Below are 21,988 nucleotides of genomic sequence, written 5' to 3'. Positions count from 1 at the left end.
AATCTTTTGGTATCGGTTCAGACCCGATTTGTGACCCAATATGTGGTCTATTCTGGAGAAAGTTCCATGTGCGCTTGAGAAGAATGTGTATTCGGTTGAGTTTGGATGTAAAGTTCTGTAGATATCTGTGAAATCCATCTGGTCCAGTGTATCATTTAAAGCTCTCGTTTCTTTGGAGATGTTTTGCTTAGAAGACCTATCGAGTATAGAAAGAGCTAGATTGAAGTCACCAAGTATAAGTGTATTATTATCTAAGTATTTCTTCACTTTGGTTAATAATTGATTTATATATTTGGCAGCTCCCACATTCGGAGCATATATATTGAGGACTGTTAAGTCCTCTTGTTGAATAGATCCTTTAAGTATGATATAGTGTCCCTCTTCATCTCTCACTACAGTCTTTGGGGTAAATTTTAGTTTATCTGATATAAGGATGGCTACCCCTGCTTTCTTTTGAGGACCATTCGAATGGTAAATGGTTCTCCAACCTTTTATTTTCAGGCTGTAGGTGTCCTTCTGTCTAAAATGAGTCTCTTGTAGACAGCAAATAGATGGGTCCTGCTTTTTTATCCAGTCTGAAACCCTGCGCCTTTTGATGGGGTCATTAAGCCCGTTCACATTCAGAGTTACTATTGAGAGATATGAGTTTAGTGTCATCATGATATCTATTCAGTCTTTGTTTTTGTGGACTGTTCCACTGAACTTCTTCTTAAAGGGGAATTTTAAGAGGCCCCCTTAAAATTTCTTGCAGAGCTGGTTTGGAGGTCACACATTCTTTTAGTTGCTGCCTGTCTTGGAAGCTCTTTCTCTCTCCTTCCATTTTGAATGAGAGCCTTGCTGGATAAAGTATTCTTGGTTGCATGTTCTTCTCATTTAGGACCCTGAATATATCCTGCCAGCCCTTTCTGGCCTGCCAGGTCTCTGTGGAGAGGTCTGCTGTTACCCTAATACTCCTCCCCATAAAAGTCAGGGATTTCTTGTCTCTTGCTGGTTTAAGGATCTTCTCTTTATCTTTGGAATTTGCAAGCTTCACTATTAAATGTCGAGGTGTTGAACGGTTTTTATTGATTTTAGGGGGGGGATCTCTCTATTTCCTGGATCTGAATGCCTGTTTCCCTTCCCAGATTAGGAAAGTTTTCAGCTAGAATTTGTTCAAATACATATTCTGGCCCTCTGTCCCTTTCGGCGCCCTCGGGAACCCCAATTAAACGTAGGTTTTTCTTCCTCAGGCTGTCGTTTATTTCCCTTAATCTATCTTCATGGTCTTTTAATTGTTTGTCTCTTTTTTCCTCAGTTTCCCTCTTTGCTATCAACTTGTCTTCTAGGTCACTCACTCGTTCTTCCACCTCGTTAACCCTCGTCGTTAGGACTTCTAGTTTGGATTGCATCTCATTCAATTGATTTTTAATTTCTGCCTGATTAGCTCTAAATTCTGCAGTCATGAAGTCTCTTGAGTCCTTTATACTTTTTTCTAGAGCCACCAGTAGCTGTATAATAGTGCTTCTGAATTGGCTTTCTGACATTGAATTGTAATCCAGATTTTGTAACTCTGTGGGAGAGAGGACTGTTTCTGATTCTTTCTTTTGAGGTGAGGTTTTCCTTCTAGTCATTTTGCTCAGTGCAGAGTGGCCAAAAGCAAATTGTATTGGGAAAAAGAGAAAAAGAGAGGAGAGAAAGAAGGAAAGAAAAGAGAAAGAGAAAAAAAAAGGGAAGAAAAGAAAAAAAAAAAAAAAGAAGAAAAAGAGAAAGAAAAAGAAAGGAGAAAAAAAGGGGGTGGGGGAAGGAAACAAATCAAAAAGCAAAACAAAACAAAAACAAAAACAAAAACAAAAACAAACAAACAAAAAAAGAACCACCGGGGAGTATCTTCTGATTCTGTATCTTCTGGCTTCTCCTGGAAGTTGTCAGTCTAGCTGGTGTTCTGGGGGAGGGGCCTGTTGTGCTGATTTTCAGGTGTTAGCAGTTGGGGGAGCTGCTGTGCCCCTGCCTGGTGCAGGGCTCAGTAGGGGTTGTTTAACCCGTGAGGCCGCAGGAGGAACAGCCCCAGTGGCGGGGCAGCTCTGGAAACCTGGATTCAGCTCCAGCAGGAACTCCGTCTGCAGGGCCTGGAGGCTCCGGGGCGGGGCCGCTGATGTGCTCAGCTGGGGCAGGAGCGTCCTTGCTGTCCTGGGCCCTCCCGGCCTCTGCCTGTCCCGGGGGAGGCCGGATCCTGGGCTGTGTCCCGGCGCCCTGTGCTCCGGAGCCTGCGCTGTTGGATTCGCGCTCCCGGGCCGCGCAGCCCCCTCCGCGGAGCCGCCGCCCGAGCCCCTCCGAGCTGCTCCTGGAACCGCGCAGCCCCCTCTGCACGGAGCCTCTTCCTCTGCCCGAGCCCCTCCGAGCTGCTCCCGGGGCCGCGCAGCCCCCTCCGCGGAGCCGCCGCCCGAGCCCCTTCGAGCTGCTCCGGGTCCCGCCGGGTCCCGCCGTGCGCGCTGCAGCCCTTAGGGAGCTCGGCGCACTCTCCTGGGTGCGCAGTTGCTGTTACTGTCCCCGGGAGCCCGAGGGCATCCCCGCCCTCCTGGGTCCTGCTCCAACTCCCCGCGAGCCCCTTTCCGCCCGGGAAGGTCGGTGCAGCTCCTGCTCCTCCGGGACGGGGCTCTCCTGTCCTGGGGACACTCGCCCCGGCCTCAGCCCGGCTCCTCGCGGGGCCCCTCCCCCTTGGAGGCCTTTGTTCCTTTATTTCTTTTTCCCCGTCTTCCTACCTTGATAGATGCCCGAACTCTTCTCACTGTAGCATTCCAGCTGGTCTCTCTTTAAATCTCAGGTCGAATTCATAGATTTTCAGGATAATTTGAAGGTTTTCTAGGTAGTTTGGTGGAGACAGGTGATTTGGAGACCCTGCTCTTCCGCCATCTTGCTCCTCCCCCTCATTCAATTGATTTTTAATTTCTGCCTGATTGGATCTAAATTCTGCAGTCATGAAGTCTCGAGTCCTTTATGCTTTTTTCTAGAGCCACCAATAGCTGTGTAATAGTGCTTCTGAAATGGCTTTCTGACATTGAATTGTAATCCAGATTTTATAACTCTGGGAGAGAGGACTTTTTCTGATTCTTTCTTTTGAGGTGAGGTTTTCCTTCTAGTCATTTTGCTCAGTGCAGAGTGGCCAAAAACAAGTTGTATTGGGAAAAGGAGAAAAAGAGAGAGAAGGAAAGAAAAGAGAAAAAAAAAGAAAAAAGGAAGAAAAGAAGGAAAAAAGAGAAGAAAAAGAGAAAGAAAAAGAAAGGTGAAAAAAAGGGTGGGGGAAGCAATCAGAAATCAAAAAGAAAAAAAAGAAAAAAAAACATGGGGGAGTATCTTCTGATTCTGTATACTTTAAGTCCCTTGACTTCCCCTGGAACTGTCCGTCTAGCTGTTCTTCTGGGGGAGGGGCCTGTTGTGCTGATTTTCAGGTGTTAGCCCTTGGGGGAGCTGCTCTGCCCCCTGCCTGGTGCAGGGCTCAGTGGGGGTTGTTTACCCCGTGAGGCCCCAGGAGGAACAATCTCAGTGGTTGCTGCAGCTCTGGAAACCTGGATTCAGCCCCCGCAGTAACTCCCGAGCTCTCGGTCTGCAGGGCCTGGAGGCTCCGGGGCGGGGCCGCTGATCTGCTCAGCTCCGGGCAGGAGCGTCCTTGCTGTCCTGGGCCCTCCCGGCCTCTGCCGGTCCTGGGGGAGGCAGATCCCGGGCTGTGTCCCGCGCCCTGTGCTCCGGGTCTGTGCTGTTGGATTCGCGCTCCCGGCCGCGCAGCCCCCTCTGCGGAGCCTCTGCCCGAGCCCCCCCGAGCTGCTCCCGCCCCGCAGCCCCCTCCGCGGAGCCGCTGCCTGAGCCCCTCCGAGCTGCTCCGGTCCCGCCGTGCGCGCTGCAGCCCTTAGGGAGCTCGGGGCACTCTCCTGGGCGCGCAGGTGTGGTTAAGTGTCCCAGGGAGCCGGAGGGCATCCCCGCCCACCTGGGGTCCTGCTCTAACTCCCTGCGGGCGCCTTTCTGCTCAGGAAGATTGGTGCAGCTTCTGCTTCTCCAGGACGGGGCTCTCCTGTCCTGGGGACACTTGCCCCGGCCTCAGCCCGGCTCCTCGCGGGGCCCCTCCCCCTTGGATGCCTTTTGTTTCTTTATTTCTTTTTCCCCAGTCTTCTTACCTTGATAGATGCGCGAACTCTTCTCACTGTAGCATTCCAGCTGGTCTCTCTTTAAATCTCAGGCCGAATTCATAGATTTTCAGGATAATTTGAAGGTTATCTAGGCAATCTGGTGGGGACAGGTGATTTGGGGACCCTACTCTTCTGCCATCTTGCCCCTCCTCCCTTATTTTTTTAATTGAAGCATAATTAACATACATTGTTGTGTTAGTTTCAGGCATACAGTATAATGATTCAACATTTCTCAGTACTCTTTGTCCCTTTTCTCTATTCTACCCATTTCCCTACCTACTTCCCCTCTGGCAACCACCAGTTTGTATTTGTCTTTTTTTGTTTGTCTCTTATTCTTTTTTCGTTTGTTTTGTTTTAAATTCCACATGTGAATGAAATCATATGGTATTTGTCTTTCTCTGTCTGACTTATTTCACTTAGCAATAAACTATCTAGATCCATCCGTGTTTTTGCAAATGGTGAGATTTCTGTTTATAGTGGTTCAGCTTTTTATTTTGGTGTAGTCCCAATAATTTATTTTCTTATAATAGTAATTCATACACACATATATGAATAGAGTATATATATGGTAAGATATACATATATGTATATAGTATATATGCATATATATGTATACACATATGCATAGTACATCTTTATCCATTCATCAATCAATGGACTCGGGTTGCTTCTATATCTTGGCTATTATAAATAATTCTGCTATAAACATAGTAGTGCATGTATCTTTTCAAATTAGTATTTTCATTTCTTTTTGGGTAAATAAATAGTAGAATTACTGGATTATATGGTTATTATATTTTTAATTTTTTAGGGAACCTCTGTACCGTTTTCCACAGTGGCTACAGCAGTTTGCATTCCCACAAACAGTGCATGAGACTTGTTGGCCATCTGCAGGTCCTCTTTGGAAAAATGTCTACTCAGATCTTCTGCCTATTTCATAATGGGATTACTTGTGGGGTTTTTTTGGTGTTGAGTTTTATAAGTTCTTTATGAATTTTGGATATTAACCCCTTATTGGATATATTATTTGCAAATATACTCTCTTGGTCAGTAGGTTGCCTTCTTGCTTTGTTGATGGTTTTCCTTGCTGTGCAAAAAGCTTTCTGTTTTGGTGTAGTGCCAATAGTTTAATTTTGCCTTTTATTTTTCCCTTGCCAGAGGATACGTATCTAGGAAAATATTTCTATGGCTGAGGCTAATGTTAGGGAAATTACTACCTATGGCTCCTTCTAGGAATTTTATGGTTTTAGGTCTTGCATTTAGGTCTTTAATCCATTTTGAGATTATTTTTGTGTGTGGTGTAAGAAAGTGGTCTAGTTTCATTCTTTTGCATGTAGCTGTCCCACTTTCCTGACACCATTTGTTGAGATTGTCTTTTCCCCACCATATATTCTTGCCTTGTTTGTTGTAGATTATTGACTATAAAAGTTTGGTCATATTTCTAGACTCTCTGTCCCATTAATATTTGTGTCTATTTTCATGCCATTACTATATTGTTTTTATTACCATGGCTTTGTAGTGTATCTTGAAATCTGGGATTGTGATAATTCCAGCTTCGTTCTTTTTCAGGAATGCTTTGGTTATTTGAAGTCTTTTGTGTTCCATACAAGTTTTAGGTTTTTTTGTGTTAGTTCTGAAAAAAAAGTTAGTATTTTGAAAGGGATTGCATTAAATCTATAGATTGCTTTGGGTGGTATTGACATTATAACCATATTGGTTCTTTTAATCCATGAGCATGAAATTCCATTTGTGTCTTCTTCAATTTCTTTTACATTAGCAAGAGAAAGAATAAAAATCATATGATCATCTCAATAGATGCAGAAAAAAAATTGACATAGTATCCATTCATGAAAAAACTCTCAACAAAGTAGGTTTAAAGGAATATACCTTAACATAATAAAGCCTATATATGAAAACAGTCACAGCAAATGTCATAATAAATGGTAAAAAAAATGAGAACTTTTCCTCTAAGATCAGGAACAAGACAAGGATATCCACTCACCTCTTTTATTCGACACAGTAGTGGAAGTCCTAGCTACAACAAACAGACAAGAAAAATAAAAAAATTCAATTCAATTGGTAGGGAAGAAGTAAAACTTTCACTTATTGCTGATGACATGATACTGTATACAAAAAAAAAAAACCCTAAAGACTCCACCAAGAAACTACTAGAACTGATAAATGAATTCAATGATGTTGTAAGATACAAATCAAAATATAAGGATATGTTGCATTTCTATGCACTAATAATGGAGTAGCAGAGAAATTAAGAAAACAATCCCATTTACAATTGTACTCAAAAGAATAAAATACCTAGGAATAAATTTAACCAAGGAGGTAAAAGACCTGCACCCTGGAAACTGATAGTCTCTTTTAAACATGGGTTTGTAAGCTCTTGATTTATCTCGTAGCCACCCTTTATTGTTTGAGTGATCAGTCTTAATTTTTCTCAAATGATACATTTAAGGCATAGATTTACCTAACCCTAAGATTCTTTTCAACATGCTTATTCTAAAGTTATATAGATATAATTGTTTAAATCACAACCATTGAACCTAGATTTAAACTCTGGCAGATTGTGCTATTTTATGTAAATTTAGTAAACTCTGGTCTTCAGTGTGCTTTAACTGTATAACAGGATTAATAACTCCTGTGTCAGAATTTTCCTTTAAGGATAAAAATGAAGTGTGTTATATTTGCTATTGTGCTTGGCACATAGTAAGTTCCCAATTAATAGCAGCTTTTTCTATTAAAAGCTTTTCAAAGCTTAAAAGCAGCTGTATGCTTTTGTGTCACCTAAATAGTCACCTTCTCTCTTTTTTCTGGACCACTGTTGTACTCTCAGACTTTAGCCTGTGTTAGAATTATCTGGAGATATGGTTAAAATGGATTCCTAGGCCTCACCCTCAGAGATTTTGATTTCGTAGGTCTGGGAAGTGAGGTCAAATCCTGCCTTTCCAACAAGCTCACAGATAAGGCTGATGCTGCTTGTTCTCCAACCATAGTTTGAGTAGCTCTGCCCTAGAGCAGTGGTAGAAAATTGGCTAATTGTGAGAATCTCTTGGGAAGCTTCTAAATATATATAAATTATCCAAATATATACTGATGAAAATTTTGAAGAGACTTAAAAAAAATTCCAATTGAAAACTGCCTAGATCAGTGATTCTCAAACATTGGTGTGCATCAGAACCATGTGGAGGGCTTGTTAAAACAGATTCCTGGGTCCTACCCCCAGTGTTACTAATCAGCTAGGTTTGGGGAAAGACCTGAGATTCTGTATTTCTGACAAGTTCCCAGGTGATGCCGATGCTGATCTGAACCCACAGTTTGAGAAACAGCCTGCCTTTGACCACTGCTTCTTAACTCATTTTTGAATCAAGGATCCATTTGAGATTTTGCTGGGTATTGCAGACTTTCTTATTTAAAAAAAAAATTATAGTTTGCATGCCTTTTCCAGTTTTCATGTATCCCCTAAAGACCATCCATGATTTTTATATGGAATCTTATTGTCTTTAGGTAGAACACCTTAGAGTAACATAGCCTAGGTTAGCCGTGGAGCTATTTGAAACTGTGTCTAAACATATACGTATTTTCTTTTACCCAAAAGACTTTTTACCCCATTGCCAATATACCAGATCAAACTGTGTTAGTAGCTATATAAAGAGAAATGATTTTAAATTTAAGAATTAAAGTCGACTTTCACCATTTGTTTTTTTTAATATAAATTTATTTTTTATTGGTGTTCAATTTGCCAACATATAGAATAACACCCAGTGCTTAACCTGTCAAGTGCCCCCCTCAGTGCCCATCACCCAGTCACCCCAACCCCCCCTGCCCACCTCCCCTTCCACTACCCCTTGTTCATTTCCCATAGTTAGGAGTCTTTCATGTTCTGTCTCCCTTTCTGATATTTCCCACTCATTTTTTCTCCTTTCCCCTTTATTCCCTTTCACTATTTTTTATATTCCCCAAATGAATGAGACCATATAATGTGATTTTCACCATTTGTTAGAATACAATTTGTAGGTTTGCTGAAAATAATAGGTAATTCCAAATATATTTTTATGTAATAATTTTAGGGTTTTATAATTTTGTGTTTGTGTTGTCTACTGGTTTACATATTGGTTTACATGTTGTCTACATATTTTACACTCTGTGCTGTTTCTTTCTCCTGAAGAAAAACTGTTCTTTGTAATAAAATTAATAGGCTACAGAATTATATAGCCTATTAACTTAGAGAACAACCTTGAAAATCTTAGACTATATTACTTAGATTGTATTATTTATGCAGATTGTGATCATAGTGAGAGATTGCTTTGTATATAACTACATTATTTATTACTTTAAACACTTTTGAAATTATGAGTAGGAATGCCTGGGTGGCTCAGTGGTTGAGTGTCTGCCTTCAACTCAGGGCATGATCCCGGGTTTGGGGATCAAGTCCCGTATCGGACTCCCTGTGAGGAGCCTGCTTCTCCCTTTGTCTAGGTCTCTGCTTCTCTCACGCATAAGTAAATAAATAAATCTTTTAAAAAAAAGAAATTATGAATATATTGTGGAAAGTTTTTTTTTTTAAATAGGAATAAAAAAATAGGAATAAAAAAACACTGCCTCACTTGGGCCAGTAATAGAAACATGAGTATATTCACATGCTTTTATTTCTGAAAACACATTTGTGGCTTATAGCCAAGAATCTATTTCATTGAAGGGAGCATTTGACAGGCAGTATTGAAGTTGTAAACACTTTGAACTCATTACAGTGTCTCACCATAGGAACTGCACTGTCATTGAGGACTCCCTGTCTGCAAAACCATCATTTTGACAATTATTTTTACCTTTGCCTGAACATATTTCTTTGTACCTTAAGGCATTTCAAAAGACAGGAGAAAGATGGAAGCTAAGGTGGCTATAGGGATTTCCTGAGTTCTGTGAATGCTATGTTGATACAGAGCAAGATCAGAAACTTGGATATATATGTTTCAACTTAAAATGTTGGTTGATCATCATGACAATAGTTTTATAAAGAATTTTCATAAGCGTGAACATTTGAAGTTACAAAAAGTATTGTAGGGTTACTCATTCATGGGCTGAACAAACGTTTTTTCTTCTAACTTTTTCTTTCTTGCCAACTACATTTTAGACCAAAGATGACTGAGATTGCTACCTCTAATACATTATGAAACAAAGTTAACAAAGAATGACTGTTAACCTAACCTAGACCTCATTGAAATTCACATACATACGGGGCTCATGCAGGTACCATCACTGCATGAAACAGCCACGTGTACGGTTTTATCCATATTGATCTGGAAAACTTGACCCACAGTCACACACATTACTTCCCTACATTTTAATAAGCCAGGGATCTGGATGGGATCTATTCTAAATTTTGACACGTTTTAGGAAGAAAAATAACCATTTGGAGACTGGTAATGTTACTCCAGATAAGAAATGATTATATCATAAAGTAGGGTAGTGACTTGGAGGATGGAGAAGACTGAGTGACTTGGAGAGGATTGATAGATGGCACTAATGAATGATTTGATATGACTGAGTAGGGAGGTGAAATATGCTAGGATGATTTCTATGCTAACATTATAGGCACGTGAATAAAAAACCCATTTGGAATAACAAGGTTTAGGGAGGAGATAGAGAGAATGAGTTCAGTTGATAGTTCTCAATATGGGTGTGATAAAATGTTTACTTTGCCATTGTGTGTATGAATCTGAAGCTTAGAAGGAAAATTTTGGCTGGTAAATACATAGAGATACATAGAGAATAGATAATCTTTTGCATATTTAGCACTTGAATCCATGGAAGAATATGTGTTTGAAAAGATGATGTAAAAATCATAGAGCCCCAGGAAGACCAAGGAGAGGACACAGAGGCAGGGGGTTGATCATGAAAAGAGTACTTAAGTACTAAATGCAACCAAAATTGATTAAGACGTTGATTAGAATCGTTTATTGGATTCAGCATGTTGGAAGTTTTGGTGCTATTCCAAAGAGCAACTTGAGCAGAATAGGGAAAAATTGTGAGAAAAGATTGTCCTTTCTAGAAGATTAGTTGCTGTAAAGATTAAGAAATGGGTTGTGGGGAGGCAGTAACTGAATAGCTCTGAGCACATTTCTAAGCTTGCAGAGAGGGTTTAGAGATGGAAATGTGGGCCTTAAATCGATTTGGTGTGTTTTTGTGTTTTTGAAGGCAGCATAAACTGTCTATCTTACTACTCCCTGTCCTGTGTGTAGCAGGTGCCTGGCACATATTTTATTGCCCCCCATATACCACTCATGGTGATAGGCACTGTGTTTCCTATCCTCACCGAACAAGCTGGAATAGAGAGACTCACTCACTACTCACTAAATACTTCATTCAGCTGTGATTGGTCTTACCAAAGAGAAGTACAAGGTACTATGACAGCTGATCATAGATAGAACCTGTCTTCATCTTGAGGGAACATGGAGAGCTTTTTAGAGGAAGTAACATTGTGTGTCCTTTCCCCTCATTACTGAGGTCAAAATAGAAGTCTCTTCCTTCTTTACTCACTAAACATATTCAACAGAATCTTTTAAAACTCTGTGCTTTCCTCTCATGGACACTTCTCTGGCATTCAGGAGAATTGGAGCCTGCAATTAATATAGGGCCAATAGCATTCTAACCCTCCAGGGTAGACTTTTAACCAGAAAGGATAAAAATAAAGGCCCCTTCTAGATCTTGGCTTAACTATCGATTTCACTAATAATTATAATAAAATAATAGTTTAAATTTATACCTGTGGGATTTTTGGATTACTTCATGCTCATGGTCTATTTGGGAGATAATGCTAGGAAAGATGAATTGGGGAGTGAGGAAGTGAGACAAAGAAGGGAAGGGAAATGAGTAAAGAGTGTATTTCAAGAGTTACCATGGTTGGCAACTGGGGCTTAGTCCCATTAGGGAGTTGTGGGAAATAGTGTGGGAAACAGACCTGAGAATTATCTTATGAAGAGATGAGGAAGCTGGAGTATTTATACATTAATTTTTGCTGGTCATTGGTTGATGGATCCTCATAGAGGGAGTGCATTAAGTTGTTGGCATTTATGGTCTGATATATGCAGTCAGGGAGAATGAATTCCAGTGGGCAAAGAGATGTAGGAACTGGCAGGTGGAAGCTGGATTAGCATGCACTGGAATGCAAAAGACTGAAGGAAGACAGGGTACCATTAGCACTGCTTGAACCTCTGTTTTGCCATTTACTGGCAGTGTGACTTCGGGTAATTATCCCCTTTGGGCCTCAGGTTCTTCATCTGTAAAATGGGGATGATGATAATATCTGCATCATAGGACTGTAATGATAATTAAATGAATTATTAAATTTATCAGTTTTACAGATGAGAAAATAGAAGCTTAAAAAAGATTGCTTATCCAGTATCCTACGTGTGGGAAGCAGCCACAACCACTCCTCAGAACTCTGATTCTTTACCCAAGCCTATTTCTCTTTATGTCTGCTGCTCAGTGCCTTTCTTGCTGGTGTTCTTATAAATAAGTCCCTACTTTAATAGTGCTTGGGTGTAATTCTTGAATCCCTTTTCCCATTTACTTTCTTCCTTAACTCATGGGATTGTCTTGACAAGCTTCTTAGCTGGATGTGAGAATATTTCCACACCCTCTCCAATATTTCAGACTGTGGCCTTGCCCACTGCTTAATTATATTATTACCTCCAAGTTTTCTCTGCCTACCAGCTATTCTCCTTATCTGTAAGATGTCTTGACCAATGATATTTTCATTTTCTTCATAATATTGACAGTGGCACCTGATTACTTGTCCTACTCCTTGTTCTAATGGAATCCTCAGGCTTTTCTGATCTATGCTAATCTTGCTGGTGTTCGCATTCTGATGGGCACAAAGAATATTTGATAAAATACAGTTGGCCCTTGAACAACACAGTGCTAGGGCTATTGACCCCTCATGAAGCTGATAATTTGCGTAACTTTTGACTCCCCCCAAAATTAATTGCTAATAGCCTCCTGTTGATTGGAAGCCTTACTCATAATTTGGACAGTCAATTAAAGCATAGTTTATATATGGATTATATACTGTATTCTTATAATAAAGTAAGCTAGATAAAAGAAAATGTTCTTAAAAATCAGAAGGAAGAGAAAATACATTTATGTACTGTATTTATATAAAAAAATCTGTGTATAGGTAGACACACACAGTTCAAACCTGTGTTGTTTGAGAGTCAAATGTATTGGCTCTCTCTTAGAATTGAATAAATATATTATTTTCTCCCCTCAAAAACTGAAAGACAGATAGTTTGATGTATCATAATTGTGGTACGATGTGAGTCAGAAGGAGTAGCAGAAGTACTACAATGGAGAGTTCTATCTGTTACTAATGGGAGTAGATGGTAGCCAGGCAACTGGATCATCATGCTGGTTTGAGAGTGGCCTGGGCACAGTAGACTTAGCTAGAGCAACACAGACAAAGGCGTTGAACAGATCACTAGTTGGGGTTGAGTCAGATCAAGAGAGAGGTCACTTCACATGGAATGCAAGTACAAATGAAAATATGGTGACGTAGAATTGAAGGGGCTTCAGCATGAGCTTGACAAGTTTATTTTGAATGTTCTGGGCTAGTCATTTTTAAAGAAGTTTTATTGAGATATAATTCACATACCATACAATTCACCTACTTAAAGTATGTAATTCATTGTTTTTAGTACATTCACAGGACTATGCAACCGAGTCTTTTGTGGGTACTATACACATTGGAGATAATATAAATACATGAGCTCTCTCATGCACATCTGTACAAATAGAAAATAGTTTGCTTACAGTTTCAGGGAATTAATGGACACCTTGCTAAAACCCATTATTGCATTTGGTATTACTATACTTTTAGCCAAACTTTATATTGAAGAAGCCATTGTTTCTGGTTTTACAATCTAGCAGGCATGTAAAGTTGTTGGTAATACTGTAGATATATAGTAATCAACTTGAGTGATGATATCCCACTAAGGAAAACAATATATATATGATAAGTTTGGCTCCTATTATTTCAGGATATATCATTTGGAAGATGAAAAAAAGTCTTTAGTATCTTTAGAGTGGGTGATAAGAATTAGAAAAAAATGTATTGAGATTTTTGAAACTCTGGAGGCCAATTGTAGATATTTAGATACTACATATATCATTGCATAAAGACTTATTTTGACCTAGAAATGTCAGTGCTGTTGCCCATTCAGAGAATCATGATTTTTTATGGCATCATTCTATTTTAAAAAAATGAAATAAATATAGTAGCAATATCTATACAGTGAATTGTAACAAGTAATCAATTTTTAAAAATTATAATTATTACCAATTCTACTGTAACACTAGGACATTGAGCATAAAGCACCAGTCTCTTTCTCAGCCCATATAAGAATAATTTTTAAGGGCTATCAAATATACCAATGTGTCTCTGCCCATACATGTACACATACACATGTACCCATGCACATGTTCATACAAACCCTCATAGGCAATAGCATGATCCACTAAAAAAACTGAAGTTTTAGAATCAGACAGAACTTGGTTTGAATCTCAGAGCATCTATTTACTCACTACATGATGTAAGGCATGTTAGATAGACACTTGGAAATTCATTTCTAACCTTGGGATCATAAGTCTTATCAGTAAGACTATGAAAAGGATCAGAAATAATGTGTGATTATAACTTAAAAAACTGTCCTATACATGATAAGAGATGGAGAGGTAGTGAATGCACACACAAAATTGTTTAGTTAGAAAGTCTGCTAAAGTTTTATCCCCTGGAGAAAATGATATTTGAGGTAAATTCTATGCCATAGACTTTATGCTTTTCTGTTATTTGGTTCTTTTAATAATTACATAATACTGTGCTATAACAACAACAACAAAAGTAATAAAAGACTAAGTAAGAAAGTAGAAACTCACCTCAAATTCCTATGCCCAGAAATAAATATTGTTAACATTTGGTAATAATGTTCTTTCTCTTGTATATTCATTTAAAGATACATATATTTTTTCTGATTTTTGAACAATATTGATTCTTCCCTCACAGATGTTTTAATCTCCCCTTTTTAGTAAGCCTGTTCTCTCTTACCATAAAACCAATCTCAGTACCATTCCCTAGCCCAAGGCAAGTCAGGATAGGCTAGTTTATGTGTTTAAAACAAAAATCCTGATACCCTGGACTGGAAACAGTGGAATATTTTCTTACCAGGCTTCATGTCATTATGGTTTGGTAGGGCTCTCAGTTTTCTCTCTGCAGGGACTCAGATTGATGGACAAGTCATCTCAACACAAACTTTGAGAACATGTTTAACCATGTGATAGTTTATGAAACTTCTGGTTAGAAGTGACACATGTCACTTGTGTTGTATTTCATTTGATGCAGCAAGTCATGTGGCCACAGATAAGTTCAAGTGGGCAGAATAAAAGATACTTTCAGGAGCTACAATGGGATGCCTGGGTGGCTCAGTAGTTGAGCATCTGCCTTTGGCTCAGGTTATGATCCCAGGGTCCTGGGATTGAGTCCCACATTGGGCTCCCTGCAGGAAACCTGCTTCTCCCTCTGCCTATGTCTCTGCCTCTCTCTCTCTCTCTCTCTCTCTCTGTGTCTCTCATGAATAAATAAAGTATTTTTTTTTAAAAAGAGCGACAACAAAATAATGGAACTTTAGTGAACAGATGTAGTGATGACCTGATCCTTTAATGCAGGGTTCTCATATTGAGCATGCATCAGAATAACCTAGATGTTGTTTAAAACAGAGTATTGGGCCACAAACTCAGAGCTTCTAATCCTGTAGGTCTAAAGTAGGACCAGATAAATGGCGTTTTTAGTGAATTCCTGGTGGTGTTGATCAAGCCTTTGGTCTGGTACCACACTATGAGAACCACTGCCCAAATTTAAAATACTCCCCATAGCATTCCTCAGTTTGAATACTTCAGCAGTGTCGCTTAAACTATCCATGATCACATTTCAATCACATATTTCTCACTTCTCCAAATTGATCTGATTATTGATCTCAATCTGCAGTCTCCAGTTTATTTAGTTTCCTGAAATATCTCTAGGCTTTCTCTTCCCCTGGCCCAGTTTAATTAATGTGTCCTCCAAAGAGATCTTTTCTGAATTGTTCTAGCTTAAAATATTCCTCATGCCTTTTCCAAAGTAGCTCATACTTTTCCAGTAGAAGTGGTCATATATTGTGTATTATGTAAATCTCATATTCATGTTTCTTCTCCTACCTTGATAGGCTGCTTTAAGGCACTGTCTCTCGTACAGCAGAATACACAAAATGAGTATTGAAGCACAATGTTTTTTTTCCTTTATTTCTGATTCTGGCCTATTCAGATAAGCAGAGACTCAGCCATGTGACCAAGTTCAAATCACCACCCTTGTCTTAGAAGCTGTATGAGTGATAGCACAGCACAGGTCCTGGAGCTAGACTGCCTGGTTCAAAGCCAACTTAGCCACGTTTCAGCTATGTTAAGTTGTGCAAATGTCTTAATATCCCTCTGGCTCCTTTTCCTCATTGAGAAAATGAAGGTAACAATTATATTAATGCCAGAGGGCTCTTATGAGGGTTAAATGAATTGGTTGATTTGTAATATTTAGAGCAGGGCCTGGGAAGTTGTGAGCACCCAATTACTGTTAACCATCATAATTGCTGAATATCCCAAATGTGTCTTCTATACCAAATTTGCCTATTACCTATTGTCCTGTAATCCCTGGAAAGCTGACTTCTCCTGCCTTCATTCTATTAAAACTCTCTTCTCAACAGTTACTAATTAAGTCATAATTGAACTTCAGGGTAATTTTATACCCTTCCTTTTGAGAGAGTTATCGCTATGACTTTAGGACACCTTACCAGTCTGACATTGCATCTGTCGGTATCTTCATCTCTATTTCTGTACCTGATACATCCATCTACCTCTATATCATAGTTTTTATCTGCTATGTTTTTTTTTTTTATCTGCTATGTTGACTCCCCTTCTTTATGTTACTATGGAGGTATTCCAAGTCCTCTCTTATCCTCTGTATGTTCTCTTGTCTGGGGAGGTTTCCATTTTCTTAGTTTCACTTCCATTCCATTGACATTCAAATCAACATTACCGGTTCTACTCCATCACCATCAGTGTAAGAAGAGAAACTTGGTCAGTTTGCTAAAATAGCTAATATTTAATGTGAGCTTATTATGTGCCAGGCATTTTACCTGCACTTTCTTACTTAAGCCTTATAACCACTTTAAGGGCTAGACACTGTTACCTCCACATTTACTGTATAGAAGCAAAGTCTTAAAGAAAAATAAAGGACTTTTCACATATCATACAGATAACCAGTAGGAAGTAGAGACTGGATTTGAATCTGGGAGTGTTTGACTTCAGAGCCCAATCATTTTATTACTGTTATTTTAGAACATCTGCATTGATTATTTCCCTTCAGAGATGAGTAATGATTTTAAGAGCAGGAAGGATTGTCTGAGATAAAGTCCATCATCCCAAATCAAGCTCATATTGATTCTTGTATCAGTGACATTATTGGATACCCAGAAGACAAAGTTCAAACTTCTAACCAAGTCACTGAAAGCCTTTTATGATCTTGGCTTAATCAGATTTATTTCTCAGTTTTGCCCACATTTTACTTGAGCTCAAGTAAAATTGACTTAATTTTAATTTCTGAAAGGATTTCAGCTAAAATATTAAATAACTAAAGTATTAGCTATTTTAGCAAACTGACCAAGTTTCTTTTCTTACACTGATGGTGATAGAGTAGAACCGGTAATGTTGATTTGAATGTCAATGGAAGGGAGAGGGTTTTGCTTATCTAGACCCAATTTAAGCAGTATCAAGTCCATGTGATACCTGTACGGACTTTCTTACCTAATGGTTTGATTTTCCTAAAGTTTTTGTTATATCAGATGCCTGATCAAATATTTTGATTCCTGATTTTTCTACTGTTGGATATTTTTCCTATTCTTTTTCTATTCATGGCTGAAAATTTTCTTGTCCCATAAACAAATCTATTCAACATATTGCCTCCAACCTGTTAACTGGAGCACTAATTGTTTTTTTTAATTGGAGTTTAATTTGCCAACATATATCACCCAGTGCTCATCCCATCAAGTGACCTCCTCAGTGCCCGTCACCCAGTCACCCCAACCCCATGTCCACCTCTCCTTCCACTACCCCTTGTTTGTTTCCCAGAATTAGGAGTCTCTCATGTTCTGTCACCCTCACTGATATTTTTGCTCATTTTCTCTCCTTTTCCCTTTATTCCCTTTCACTATTTTTTATATTCCCCAAATGAATGAGACCATATAATGTTTGTCCTTCTCTGATTGACTTACTTCACTCAGCATAATACCCTCCAGTGCTATCCACGTTGAAGCAAATGGTGGGTATTTGTCGTTTCTAATGGCTGAGGAATATTCCATTGTATACATAGACCACATCTTCTTTATCCATTCATCTTTCCATGGACACCGAGGCTCCTTCCACAGTTTGGCTATTGTGGACATTGCTGCTAGAAACATTGGTGTGCAAGTGTCCTGCCATTTCATTGCATCTGTATCTTTGGGGTAAATCCCCAACAGTGCAATTGCTGGGTCATAGGGCAGGTCTATTTTAAACTCTTTGAGGAACCTCCACACAGTATTCCAGAGTGGCTGCACCAGTTCACATTCCCACCAACAGTGCAAGAGTGTTCCCTTTCTCCACATCCTCTCCAACATTTGTTGTTTCCTGTCTTGTTAATTTTCCCCATTCTCACTGGTGTGAGGTGGGATCTCATTGTGGTTTTGATTTGTATTTCCCTGATGGCCAGTGATGCAGAGCATTTTCTCATGTGCTTGTTGGCCATGTGTATGTCTTTCTTTGTGAAATTTCTGTTCCTGTCTTTTGCCCATTTCATGATTGGATTGTTTGTTTCTTTGCTGTTGAGTTTAAGAAGTTCTTTATAGATCTTGGATACTAGCCCTTTATCTGATACGTCATTTGCAAATATCTTCTCCCATTCTGTAGGTTGTCTTTTAGTTTTGTTGACTGTTTCCTTTGCTGTGCAGAAGCTTTTTATCTTGATGAAATCCCAGTAGTTCATTTTTCACTTTTGTTTCCCTTGCCTTCATAGATGTATCTTGCAAGAAGTTGCTGTGGCCAAGTTAGAAAACGGTGTTGCCTGTGTTCTCCTCTAGGATTTTGATGGATTCTTGTCTCACATTTAGATCTTTCATCCATTTTGAGTTTATCTCTGTGTATGGTATAATAGAATGGTCTAGTTTCATTCTTCTGCATGTGGATTTCCAATTTTCCCAGCACCATTTATTGAAGAGACTGTCTTTTTTTTTCCAGTAAATAGACTTTCCTACTTTGTCAAATATTAGTTGACCACAGAGTTGAGGGTTCACTTCTGGACTCTCTATTCTGTTCCATTGATCTATGTGTCTGCTTTTGTGCCAGTACCATACTCTCTTGATGATCACAGCTTTGTAGTACAACCTGAAATCTGGCATTGTGATACCCCCAGCTCTGATTTTCTTTTTTAATATTCTCCTGGCTATTCAGGGTCTTTTCTGATTCCACACAAATCTTAAGATGATTTGTTCCAACTCTATGAAAAAAGTCCATGGTATTTTGATAGGGATTGCATTAAATGTGTAAATTGCCTTGGGTAGCATTGACATTTTCACAATGTTAATCTTCCAATCCATGAGCACGGAATATTTTTCCATCTCTTTGTGTCTTCCTCAATTTCTTTCAGAAGTGTTCTGTAGTTTTTAGGGTATAGATCCTTTACCTCTTTGGTGAGGTTTATTTGTAGGTATCTTATGCTTTTGGGTGCAATTGTAAATGGGATTGAGTCCTTAATTTCTCTTTCTTCAGTCTCATTGTTAGTGTATAGAAATGCCATTGATTTCTGGGCATTGATTTTGTATCCTGCCACATTGCCAAATTGCTGTAGGAGTTCCAGCAATCTTGGGGTGGAGACTTTTGGGTTTTCTATGTAGAGTATCATGTCATCGGTGAAGAGGGAGAGTTTGACTTCTTCTTTGCCAATTTGAATGCCTTTTATTTCTTTTTATTGCCTGATTGCTGAGGCTAGGACTTCTAGTACTGTATTGAATAGCAGTGGTGAGATTGGACATCCCTGTCGTGTTCCTGATTTCCGGGAAAGGCTCCCAGTGTTTCCCATTGAGAATGATATTTACTGTGGGCTTTTTGTAGACGGCTTATAAGATGGTGAGGAATGTTCCCTCTATCCCTACAATCTGAAGAGTTTTGATCAGGAATGGATGCTGTATTTTGTCAAATGCTTTCTCTGCATCTATTGAGAGGATCATATGGTTCTTCTTTTTTCTCTTGTTGATATGATCTATCACATTGATTGCTTCATGAGTGTTGAACCAGCCTTGCATCTGGAGATAAATCACTTGGTCGTGGTGAATAATTTTCTTAATGTACTATTGGATCCTACTGGCTAGTATCTTGTTGAGAATTTTTGCATCCATGTTCATCAGGGATATTGGTCTATAAATTCTTCTTTTTGGTGGGGTCTTTGTCTGCTTTTGGGATTAAGGTGATGCTGGCCTCATAAAAGGAGTTTGGAAGTATTCCATCCCTTTCTGTCCTTCAAAACAGCTTTAGTAGAATAGGTATTGTTTCTTCTTTAAATGTTTGATAGAATTCCCCTGGGAAGCCATCTGGCCCTGGACTTTTATGTCATGGGAAGTTTTTGATGACTGCTTCATTTCCTCCCTGGTTATTGGCCTGTTCAGGTTTTCTATTTCTTCCTGTTCCAGTTTTGGTAGTTTGTGGTTTTCCAGAAATGCATCCATTTCTTCTAGATTGCCTAATTTATTGGCGTATAGCTGCTCATAACATGTTTTTAAAATCATTCATATTTCTTTGGTATTGGGTGTGAGCTCTCCTTTTTCATTTGTGATTTTATTAAGTAGTGTCTTTTCTCTCTTCTTTTTAATAAGGTGGGCTTATGGTTTTTCTATGTTATTAAGTCTTTCAAAGAACCAATTCCTGGTTTTGTTGATCTGTTCCACAGTTCTTCTGGTTTCTATTTCACTGAGTTCTGCTCGAAACTTTATTACCTCTCTTCTTCTTATGGGTGTAGGTTTTATTTGCTGTTCTTTCTCCAGTTCCTTGAGGTGCAAGGTTAGCTTTTGTATTTGAGTTTTTTCCAGTTTTTTGCAGGATTCTTGTATTGCGATGTATTTCCCTCTCAGGACTGCTTTTGCTGTATCTCATAGATTTTGAATGGTTGTATCTTCATTCTCATTAGTTTCCATGAATCTTTTTAATTCTTCTTCTTGAATTTCCTGGTTGACCCATTCATCTTTTAGCAAGATGCTCTTTAACCTCCACTTGTTTGAGTTTCTTCCAAATATCTTCTTGGTATTAAGTTCTAGTTTTAAAGTATTATCATCTGAAAATATGCAGGGGACAATCCCAATCTTTTGGTATTGCTTGAGACCTGAGTTGTGACCCAGTATGTGGTCTATTCTAGAGAAAGTACCATGTGCACTTGAGAAGAGTTTGTATTCAGTTGCATTTGGTTGCAGAGTTCTGTAAGTATCTGTGAAATCCATCTGGTCCAGTGTATCATTTAAAGCTCTTGTTTCTTTGGAGATGTTGTGCTTAGAATATTTGTCATTTGCAGAAAACACCGTGTTGAAGTCTCTCAGTATAAGTGTATTATTATCTACGTATGTCCTAACTTTGTTTATTAATTGATTGATATGCTTGGCAGCTCCTACATTAGGGGCATAAATATTTATGATTGTTAGGTCCTCTTTTTGGATAGATCCTTTAAGTATGATATAGTGTCCCTCTTCATCTCTTACTAGTCTTTGGGATAAACTTTAATGTATCTGATATGAGGATGGCTACCCCTGCTTTCTTTTGAAGACCATTTGAATGGTAAATCGTTCTCCAATCTTTCATTTTCATGCTGTAGGTGTCCTTATGTCTGAAATGAGTCTCTTGTAGACAGCAAATAGATGGGTCTTGCTTTTTTATCCAGTCTGAAACCCTGTGTCTTTTGATAGGATCATTAAGCCCATTCATGTTCAGAGTTACTATTGAAAGATATGAGTTTAGTGTCATCATAATACCTATTCAGTCCCTGTTCTTATGGATTGTTTCTTTGGGCTTCCTTTTTCTTTTACAGAGTCTCCTTTAATATTTCTTGCAGAGCTTGTTTGGTGGTCACATATTCTTTCAGTTTCTGCCTATCTTGGAAACTCTTAATCTCTTGTTCTACTCTGAATGAGAGTCTTGCTGGATAGAGTTTTCTTGGCTGCATGTTCTTCTCATTTAGGACCCTGAATATATCCTGCCAGCCCTTTCAGGCCTGTCCAGTCTCTGTGGAGAGGTCTGTTGTTAACCTAATATTTCTCCCCATATCGGTTAGGGATCTTTTGTCTCTTGCTGCTTTAAGGATTTTCTCTTTATCTTTGGAATTTAGAAGTTTCACTATTAAATGTCAGGGTGTTGAATGGCTTTTATTGATTTTAGAGGGGGATCTCTCTATCTCCTGGATCTGAATGCCTGTGTCTCTCCCCAAGTTAGGGAAGTTCTCAGCTATGATTTGTTCAAATACACTTTCTGGTTCTCTGTCCCTATCAGCGCCCTCTGGAATCCCAATTAAATGTAGATTTTTCCTTCTGAGGCTGTCATTTATTTTCCTTAACCTTTCCTCATTATATTTTCATTGTTTTTCTCTTTTTTCCTCAGCTTCCTTCCTTGCCATCACTTTGTCTTTTATGTCACTCACTCTTTCTTCTACCCATTTACCCTCATGGTTAGGACCTTCA

General features: G+C 39.0%; 1 protein-coding gene across 15 annotated transcripts in view; it reads left to right on the top strand.

The window, feature by feature from the left end:
• The window catches only part of DMD (dystrophin), a 2,170,621-nt gene that overhangs the window by 572,586 nt on the left and 1,576,047 nt on the right, over positions 1-21,988 (top strand). Inside the window, exon 1 of one of the 15 annotated variants that reach the window (XM_025439486.3) lies at positions 12,550-12,690. The exons of 13 other annotated variants lie outside the window; for them this stretch is intronic. In XM_025439486.3, coding sequence (XP_025295271.1) covers positions 12,684-12,690 — 7 coding nt within the window. In that variant the 5' untranslated portion in view covers positions 12,550-12,683. Of the gene's footprint in view, positions 1-12,549; positions 12,695-21,988 lie in introns of those variants that run through there. One more of the 15 variants, XM_035712228.2, reaches the window with a different exon arrangement.

This window comes from Canis lupus, chromosome X (assembly GCF_003254725.2).
Source record: "Canis lupus dingo isolate Sandy chromosome X, ASM325472v2, whole genome shotgun sequence".
Lineage (NCBI taxonomy): Eukaryota > Metazoa > Chordata > Mammalia > Carnivora > Canidae > Canis > Canis lupus.
This window is presented reverse-complemented; position numbering and strand designations above follow the sequence as displayed.